This window comes from Triticum dicoccoides, chromosome 5B, assembly GCF_002162155.2.
Source record: "Triticum dicoccoides isolate Atlit2015 ecotype Zavitan chromosome 5B, WEW_v2.0, whole genome shotgun sequence".
NCBI lineage: Eukaryota > Viridiplantae > Streptophyta > Magnoliopsida > Poales > Poaceae > Triticum > Triticum dicoccoides.
This window is the reverse complement of record NC_041389.1, coordinates 703630730-703640749: the sequence shown is the minus strand read 5'-3', so window position 1 is coordinate 703640749 and position 10020 is coordinate 703630730. Positions and strand designations below refer to the sequence as shown.

Here is a 10020-nt window from a genome sequence, read left to right as displayed (position 1 = left end):
AAGCTGCCAGAGCCGGGATAATGACAGGCATAACAACACCATCGAAGTTGATAGCAGCATATAACGACTGAGGAGCAGATTCCAGAGCTATCCATTTTCCAAACTAGGGAATCCTCTTCTTTAGTACATAGTACTACTAAAGAGGAGCAAATAGTTTCGGGTTGACACCACTGACACATTAACTTATCAATGAAATCCCTCCTAAAGGAGAGTTCAATATTATTACCATCCCACACCTAGCTAATTGTTGCTCCTTTTTCATTACAAGCAAAGTATATATCCCAGAAAATTATGGATAGGCTAGTCTGGCCAAACCACTGGTCCTCCCAGAACCTAATCTTTTTACCATTTCCAACAAGCCGTTTGTACCAAAATTGAGCAGCTCCTTACTGCCAACATCAACCATTTCTGAGAGGGTGATATTATGACAAGCAAAAATGTTAGGTCTGGTGGTATTGTACTTGTGGTCAATAATCTGTTTTCACGGTTTGTGATCATCAAAATGATGTCTACTTACGTACTTATACAAGAGGCCAGGGAACTAATGTTCATGTCTCTAATGTTGGGCCAGGATCTCAAGGCCCCATGCTCCTTTTTCATGGTCACCAAATCCCAATTAGCAAAGTGATATTTCTTATGTCCATCATACCGATGATCTTCCCCATAGGAAGTGAGCCATCTGCGAATTAATTGCTTAAATAGCCCAAGCAAGAAACTTAGTGGCAGATAGCAGGTATGTAGGTGTAATTGCTAAACAAGATTTAATCAAGGTAAGCCTACCACCATAGGAGTAAACCCCCCCCACCCCCCACCCCCCACCCCCCACTCCTCCACCCTGCTTTTCAATAATCTTGTCAGTTGTCGCTTGGATAGCCCAAGGGATACGCAAATCTAAAAAGGGATTTTCAATACATAATTAATGCAGCCAAATCCCTTTCTCAACATTGCAAAGGGATTTTCAAGACACAATTAATGCAGCCAAATCCTTTGCTCAACATTGAACTATGCCTGCACGAATTAACTCATTAAGAATAAAGCAATTGCATTGCATATGCCCTTCACTTCCATGCTCAATTCATGTTAGGATGAGTTCATTCGTGAGTATCTTCTGTATAGAAGTGTACAAGAGATATGCAAACAGAAAAAAAAGGATTCTCACTACATAAGTTAATTCGTGAGTATCTTCTGCATAAAAGTGTACAAGAGATGTGCAAATCGAAAAAAGGGATTCTCACTACATAGTTAATGCGGCCAAACTCTTTTCGATGTATAAAAGGGAAGGGAAGGCTTGGTTGCATCCAAACCAACAAGTTAGGTGCTCTAGCTAGTGTCACAGACCGCATTGCTGCAACCATGAAGCCTGACACGCGTGCTATCATCCTCCTCCCGTTGATGCTCACCTTGCTTGTGACGTTCCTCCATCCTGCCGCTGCTGACAATGGCACGCCATGCCGCAGCGAAGCATTGAGCCTGCGCCTGGTCCCCAGCACCGGCTGGAACAGCACCATGCACGTCGACGGCGACGGTTTCCTGCGCCTGGACGAGGCAGCCACCACCGCGCTTCGGCCGCACATTCACGGGCCAAGAGGGCTCACGTACAGCGTGGCCACCACCGTCGGGACGGGCCACGGCCGCCGCACGTACGACCTAGAGCTCGACACGGCCAGCAGCCTGACATGGATGCAGTGCGTGCCGATCGCGCGCCCATTCACACAGGTGCCGCCGCCCTTCAACCCGCTGGCCTCGCCATCGTTCCGCCGCGTCTCGCGCGTAAGCACCCTGTGCAATGGGCCGTCCATGCGCAAAGAGTGCGAGTTTCGAGCCACCCGCCTCGACGGTGCGCGCGTGAGTGGCGTGCTCGTCAACGAGACCGTCGCCTTCGCGGACGACGCGGAAGTTCATGGCGTCGTCATCGGCTGCGCGCACACCACCACGGGGTTCCACAGCCACGAAGTGCTCGCCGGCGTCCTTGGCCTGGGCAAGCAGAGACCGTCGCTCATCTGGACTCGGCTCCACCAGCACGGGCACGACGGCCGCTTCTCCTACTGCCTCTTCGGACCCGGGCATCCGAACAGGCACGGCTTCCTCCGGTTCGGCGCCGACGTCCCGGCCACGGGCCACATGAGGAGCACCAAGATCCTCTACGTGCGCATGACCGACCCGGAGTTCAGCCCCTACCATGTCGGCCTCACAGGTGTCAGTGTCGCCGGGCTGCCCCTGAGCCTGCCACATGGCAGGATCAAGGAGTTGTTCCAGCGCCGCAAGTTGCATGACGGCAGGTGGTCCAACGGTTGCGTGATCGATCCCGGGACGGGCATGACAGTGATGATCAAGCCCGCATATGACCTCCTGGTGCACGCCGTGGAAGAGCGTGTCAGGAGGCTAGGGCTGCCAAAAGTGGAGCGCGACCAGTACCCCGTCTGCTTCCGCGGCGCAACTCGAGCCGCCTTCGAGCACCTGCCGACGGTGACGCTGCACTTGGACAATGACCTAGTGCTCCGGCCACAGCAGCTCTTCGTCCTCGTCCACCAAGACGCCTGCCTTACCGTGATGCCGAGCGAGCACATCACCATCATCGGCGCGATGCAGCAGGTGAACACGCGCTTCGTCTACGACGTCGCAGCGGGCAGGATCCACTTTGCTCATGAGGACTGCCATGGCGACATGGGAGGCCAGAATTGAACATTCCCTTTCTAGCGGCCAATGGGTTTAGATGTTCTGAATTGTTTACCAAATAAAAATGAAGCAAAGCATTTGTTCGGGAAAACAAAACAGACTAGCCATGCGTCCACTTTTCATACCATATGGTTTTAACTTCTTAATCAAAATCAAAACAGTACAAACTACAACTAATTAACCAATTATTATAGCAACAGAGCAGCTGTCACTACTGTACATCAGTACTAACAAGCAGAAAACCATGTCAGGCTAACGGCAGAATTGATGTTTGCTTGGTTAACATGTACTCAGGAAGCTGGGTCAACAGTACCTTTTATCATGCAGATGATCTTAATGTCGCTGATGCCAAGCTCAGAATTGGCAGGTAGTGGCTGTTTCTCCTGGTGGGGTTGCGATAACAAGTCAAGGAGAAGGCTCTTCATATCGCTTTTCAGAAACTCAAATGAAAGCTTGCATCCCGATTCTGTTGTACAATGCTTTGGTAAGTGTCCTAACCAGACATCCAGATCCATGAGCTGCTGCTGACCTGCTGCATCATCAGCGTCCAGTGAGTTGATAACTCATTCAGCTGGCCATCAATTACCACATGATCATCGATTTGTATCACATCGTTTGGTACCACCTGGACATGGATCCTGAATTGTGATAATGTTTCTGCAGTCTTGGGCTTATTCGTCGAGGGACAACATTAACATGAATGCGGTTCCAGGTTTTGATACCATGTTTTGACACTTGAACGACGTATGTAATCTCCTCCTCCCATCCTGCCTTGTTTTTTGTTGAAACGGTCAAGTGGCAAAATAATAATCTTTGCATCAGTTCATGAATCATCTACTGATGCGAGGAGCTGATCCTCATCTATGGATAACTTTCTTAAGGCTTTAGACAACAGTGTATATCTGGTCACTGTCTTCCTGTAGAGCCCATGTAACTGCTTGAGTTCCGCTGGCGTCAGATTTTCAGTTTCCGAGTCCATGAAAGGGAATCTGGAACCTGCTAAATGTCAACTGAAAATTTGTGATCATGCAACAAAGGTAAGAAAAAAACGAAAACCCTCAAGTAGATGGAAGAAGAACACAGCCACTAAATAAAAATTAAAGGCTATGAGTATATATGCAAGTCACTAGGTTAACTGGTTCTCAGACAAGAGCATCAGAAGAAACACGGTTATGCCCATGGGGAAAGCTGATAGCTCAAATCCAAATTTATACTAAAAATATCTGTTTCAAATGAGCTGAAAGTGGTAAGAAACAGACCTTCTGCATCAATTTGCTTCTGTAATCCCCTCGTAGATGTAGCCAACCCTTGTGGACTACTAGGGCCAGCAACAGACATTTGAGTACCTAGTTTTGCAGATTCCATATGCTTCTGAAACTCACTTTCTTCCATGGATAGCGACTGGCCATTAACATTGATTATAAACATCTTTGCTGAAATGAGGTTTGTGAGATAGTATTCGACTTCTGAAACAAGCTTAGTTTCTCTTCTGAAGAGTTGAACAAACTTCAGATTTGAGTGCAGCTGAGGAGGATTGGCCTGCGTAAGTTTTTCACGTGGCTTCAGTTACTCAATCAATTCAGCAAAACATATAAACATGAAACTGCAATGGGTCTTAGGAGTGCCTGAGTAGACCACAGAAAGTATCACCAAGACATAGGCAACTCATATGCTCCGTAGTCCGTAGAGAACTCATGTTCATTAGTGAAATCAAGCGAAAAATAATTTTTTTAAAAAAATTAAAAGAAGTAAAGATGCAGAAAAAAAATAACATCAAGTAACAACAGACATCAGCAACGAGAAATGATTCTGCAGTCAATTTCAATTGCAAGATCACGACATATTTATTTCACAGTGCCCACATGGCTAAATGGGAACTGAAGTAACTCCTTTCCACAGTTAAAAGAAATTACTAAAATGGGAACTTTTCTCACAGTTAAAAGAAATGATTAAATGAGAATTGAAGGTTCAATGTTTATCTCCCGCCTTTTTGTCAACTGAAATTTGATGAACAAAGGAAAATAGTTGGCACCTCAACGAAAGCGAAACGATAATTGAACAAACACAGAGAGAATGAACCAGCGAGCCTAGTTGTACAGTAGTCACAATGTCAGAATATCTATCCACAAGGATCACCATAAATCCTAAGCAGGCAAATATAAGCAACAATTTTTGGCTCAACGATCTGCAGCGAGTCATTACTATAAGTCTGAATGAGGGCAATGGTGCAAGAATAGACATTTAGAAGGAGAAGCTTGCCTTGATGGTAATATAAATGAGAATGGGAAGGAACTCATCAGCCCCAGATGGCGTCCGGTCATTTGTCATGGACACGTTTAGCAGCAAGTTATTGATGACTTGGCAACAGCTCATCATACAGAGAAGCTTCTCCCACGGGGACTTGAAGGAATTAATCTTCTGTAGTTCTTTAACTGCAATCTACAACGACAATGCGCATCAACAGAGGTCAGAGCTAGTTTGGGCATTGGTTCTACGACTGGAATGGTATCTTTCATGCAGGATTACCATCAGAAAACTAAAGATGCTGATGAACCAACTGAATAGCGACTCAACAGGTACATTCTGAAAATAATTATCAGTAATATAAACTGAAATGAGCAGTGAGAACAGAGCATATGGGCTTACCAGCCAGGAAGCCTCGTTGTTGAGGACCTTGGGTATGTCGAGGTGATGGGGCCTGACAAAGCGCTGCAGGAGGCCGATCTTGTCCGAGACCTCGGCGTCGGCGGCGGCGTCCTCCGGCGACGCCGCGAAGGTGCGGTCGAACAGCTTGGTCATGATGTACTTCTCGAGGCCCTGCTCGGCACGCACGCAGGGGCAAATCAAGCAGAGGCGTTCAACGCGAGGATCCCGAAAATAAAAATTTATGGCAGGAAACTGATTGTGAGACCTCGAGCGCGTGGTCGATTTCCTGGTGGGTGGCGTCGGCCCAGAGCGGGTGGCCCCGGATGGCCGCCTCCATCTCCGCGAAGAAGGCCTGGACCCTGGCGCCGTCCGCCTCGGCGCTGGGCTCGTCGAGGGAGAGGGAGGTGAGGAAGCTGCGGGGGGTAAAGCTCCCGGTTTTAGATTAGATCCACGCGGGGGATGGGAGGGGGAGGCAATGGTCGATGGATTGGATTGGCCAGGGGGACTGAGCGACTGACCTCTTGATGGAGCGGAAGAGGTCGGCGGCCTCCGGGCGGCGCATGCGGTCGAGGAAGCCGTAGAAGTCCACCCGCGACGCCGCCGATGTGGGGCTCTCCATCGCCGCCCGCCCGCCCACAGAGAGAGAGATTTGGAATTTTGCCGGTCCGTCGGAGCCGGCAAGAGAGAAAGAAGAGAAGGCCAACTGGAGAACTGCAGAGTTCCGAATGCTCTTTTGCTTTTTTTCCCCAAATGGTCAAATGATAACAACTAAAGTTGTATCTGAAAAAAAAAAGTAAACTTGCCATCCAAAAAAAAAGTAGTCATGAAAAACGTTCGGAGTTGACATGTGTTCATGCCACACGTATGAAACTTGTCAGGGTCTTTTTTTATAGGCTCTGAACTCTCTCCTTCTTGTTTTTTTCTTTGTCCGAATTCGAAGGGGAAGAACAATTATTTCGCAACCTAATTCGTCGTACTCAAGATAACGAATAACAACACACATGTGTGTAAAAGAGCGATAAAGAAAGAAAAACTCTTTAATTCCGTCGACTCGACTCATCTCTCCCTCTGTCAATCGCATCCTTCGCTCGGCACCTGCTTTCTATGGGGAGGGGCTCCCAATGGCGACCACCATCTCCCCTCTGCCCAAATCAAAAGAGTGTTCAACGCCGACCACCATCTCCCCTCTGCCCAAATCAAAAGAGGGTTCAACGCCGACCATTGCCTACGCATGCCCCAAGTGCAACACCGATGCATCATCGGCGATCTTGTGATGGAGCATCTGATGGATTGGAAGCATCGTTGAGCACCACGGGGCGCTGTGATGGAGCTTCCACTCGTGGGCGTTGGTGCTGATGGTGCTTACGAATGTGGCTGCAGGTAGAGCTTCCACGTGTGGTCGATGCTATGATGGAGCATTACGCGCGGCCGCCGATACTGCAATGGAGCGTTGTGAGCTCCCCGACCACTCTCGCGCTGCAAACTGTATGGTCGGCGACCGCCGCTGTAGATGGCGAGCAGCAGCATAATGCTGCAAAAAGGACAGGCTTGCCACAGCAGTGATGCTGCATGGAGTGGTGTGAAGTGAGCGGCGAAGCTGCTCCGATGTTTTCGAAGGCCGCGAGGTAGAGGTGCTGCAGGGAATAGTGTGAAGTGGGATGCGGGGTTGTTGTACCAACGTTGTGCGGTGCTACATGAGTGTCTCCACTACAACACAACAAAAAATAGGAGGCGTTAACAAATGCCTTTGAAAGCTCTAAAAATGCCTCCAAAAGTCTATCAAGGCATTCCTTGAAAGTGCTAACGACGATCGCGAAGGAAAAAAACTACACCGGCGCTTTTGGAGAGCCCCAGCTTTGTTCAATCTTTTGAGCCATTTTTAAAATGCCACTGAAAACTCCCGATAATATATTAGTAAGAAAAAAGTATATTTTCACCCCTAAACTCTCTCGAAAGTATAGAATTAGTTTCTTAATTTCAAAACCGGTAAACTTTAATCCCTCAAACCGGATTACTCTAGTCCCTTAACTCAACAAAAGCAGTTTTTGTGCTGACTTGGCATGGGTTTGACCAGTCACCGCCACGTGGCAATCTTTTTCTTCCTTTTCATTTTGACCATGACTGGACACTTTGTTGAACAGTTGGAGCGCGGTGAAAAAAAAATGAGACCATCCAGGACTAGCCCTTGGAGGTATATTTTTATAGGAGAAATTCTCTAAGCACCCGGGTCACCTCCGGACTCGAACCCGGGTGGGCTTGCTCCCACCGAGAGAGCCAAGCCAGCAGGGTGACACCCTGCTCTCTTGGAGCGCGGAGAGGATGCAGGCAGCCAGGGGGATGCGGCACGGGTAGGCTCGCGGGTAGCCACCCACGCCCATGGCGCAGCAATGTAGGGCGTCGGCATCTACGCGTGCGGCATAGACGGCTCAACGCCGGCAGTGACGCGGCCGTGTGTGCTTGTATGGCGACGCTGAGCTCGACGAGGGCTGTGGGGTGGCGTACACTTGGGCGCCGTGTGTGGCATAGAGCGCGTCCAGGATGCCAGAGCTGGGCGCGTCGGCCCCTCCTATCTGTGCGCGATGCGCCGCGCTCTGGAGCTCGCATTCATGTGACCAGCTCGCGGCGCTGTGACATGCCTGCCTGATGTGGGAATGATGGACGTGGCGACGACGAAAGAACATACCTCAACATCCAACGGTGCCCAGTGAGGGATGTGGGCGTGAACTGGATCACGAGGAGACATCGACGGCGCCGTCATTTACAATGCCAGAGGCAGACCATGAGCATGGGACGGCAAGGAACATCAGTTAGTGGTGTACGTTACATCAGTTTGTGTCTACTCCTGCTCTTGTTGCTCGGCGCGCGCCTGCTGCTCGACAAAATGCCCAGCCGAGGTCAAAATGGGAAGGAAGAAGAAGATTGCCACGTGGGTGGATGGGCGGTGACTGGTCAAAGTCATGCTAAGTCAGCATAAAAACCACTTCTATATTGAGTTAAGGGACTAAACTAATGCGATTTGAGAAGTTGGGAGACTAAGATTATCCGGTTTTGAAATTGAACGACCATTTTCTAGTACATTTGAGAAAGGAAAACGTTTGGAAACGGCGCGCCACACGAATTTTGCGCCGGCCGCGCGCCACCCTGGAGTCGTGCGCCCACACAAGCCGTTCCCCGCACGAGATGCATGTAGTTGGGTGGACACGTGCGGACCGCCCCATGAGATGTTGCAACGATGCTGCGACAGGAGGCACCCCCAGGCCATAGATTTTTTTTGCTGGATAAGTGTGCGCGGTTTTGCTGCAACCAGCTAAGTGTATGCTGAACCGGCGAGGAAATTTGCTGCATCGGGCGTCTGTTTTTGCTGGAAACCATCCCTTTTTATTTTTTGCTGAACCGGTGTCCTTTTTTTGCTACCACACGCTCGGCTGGTGAGCGCCACTGTTGTCGCATTAATGTTGCAGCCAGAGGGTCGGCAACACCGGCGAGCTCGTTTTCTCGCTATGATCGACAACATCGAGGTGCTTTGATTGGAAGCTGGGATATTTTTGGTTGGAACCGGCATGCGTTTTTGCTGCTACATGCAAATCAACGGAGTTTTTGTTTTCGACTGAGTTTTTTTGCAGGCGAACACGGTGGTCTGAACGGACGTCGGCGACGAGCGGAGGCGGTGCCGCAGGGAATGGTGCAACCATGACGACCGCGAGCTGGAATCGGTTGACGGGTGAGCTACAGTCATCAATGTCATGTGGCGGCTGAGGGACAAGCGCGGTTGGCACGGGTGGCTGGCGAGCAAGAGACGAGTCATTTTGGTGCTAGGGCCGGTGGTGCGGTGCAGCAACTAATCCCAGCGAGGAGACACAGCGCTGCACCGGCGAGGAGCAGCGTCGCGGCGGGGGACTGATCCATAGATTTGGTCAATGGGCGCGAGATTCTGGAGGTAGGGAATTGAAAGGGCCCAGGGTGAGCTGGGTGAATCATTTTTTTCAGGCGAAATTTGACGACCGCATAGCTCGCATCGTACGGCTGGGATGCCACCGGCCCAAAGTTTGGGCCGGCGGGCGGTGCAGCGACTAATCCCGGCGAGGAGACGCGGCTCTGCCACCGGCGAGGAGCAGCGTCGTGGCGGGGGACCGATCTGTAGATTTGGTCAGCGGACGCGAGATTTAGGAGGTAGGGAAAGGGCGCAGGGTGAGCTGTGCGAATCATTTTTTTCGGACGAAATTTGACAGCTGCATAGCTCGCATTGTACGGCTGGGATGCCACCGGCCCAAAGTTTGGGCCGGCACGCCCGGCGCCTATACCCCCTTTGAGAAAGTTTAGGGACGAAAAATATGTACTTTTCCCAATTAGTTTTTTTTTACAACTCTTTTCCCAATTAGTAAACACAAAAGACAGCCACAACTAGGCCTGACCAGTCGGACTTTGCTGGATCACCTGGGACAATGGGCTTCACACAATGTAAATCAAGCCAATATTATCTTCTCTTAAGCCAAGTTTAAAATACACAAGAATTTTGGGAAAATGCTACACCTACGTAGCTACAAGCGTTGCGGAAAATGCTACACCTACACCTACCTATTTGACACGTTGTTGCGGGAATGTATTGCAATATATTCATAGAGAATTGGCTACGTGGAACATGTATATGTTGTTACGGGAATCTTTTGATTGCATGTTGTGGTGGACCTTTCTCCATGC

At 49.7% G+C, this 10020-nt stretch overlaps 1 protein-coding gene and 1 pseudogene across 3 annotated transcripts in view; one reads left to right on the top strand and one right to left on the bottom strand.

The window, feature by feature from the left end:
- The window catches only part of LOC119312790 (vacuolar protein sorting-associated protein 9A-like), a 6856-nt gene extending 837 nt beyond the window's left edge, over positions 1 to 6019 (bottom strand). The window contains exons 1-6 of one of the 3 annotated variants that reach the window (XM_037588553.1): positions 5841 to 6019; positions 5588 to 5735; positions 5323 to 5493; positions 4936 to 5115; positions 3936 to 4215; positions 2990 to 3675 (exon numbers count right to left, since the gene is read on the bottom strand). In XM_037588553.1, coding sequence (XP_037444450.1) covers positions 3500 to 3675; positions 3936 to 4215; positions 4936 to 5115; positions 5323 to 5493; positions 5588 to 5735; positions 5841 to 5941 — 1056 coding nt within the window. In that variant the 5' untranslated portion in view covers positions 5942 to 6019 and the 3' untranslated portion in view covers positions 2990 to 3499. Of the gene's footprint in view, positions 1 to 2989; positions 3687 to 3935; positions 4216 to 4935; positions 5116 to 5322; positions 5494 to 5587; positions 5736 to 5840 lie in introns of those variants that run through there. The other 2 variants (XM_037588554.1, XM_037588555.1) reach the window with 2 other exon arrangements.
- On the top strand, positions 844 to 2971 carry LOC119312789 (annotated as a pseudogene).
- Positions 6020 to 10020: the final 4001 nt, after the last annotated feature.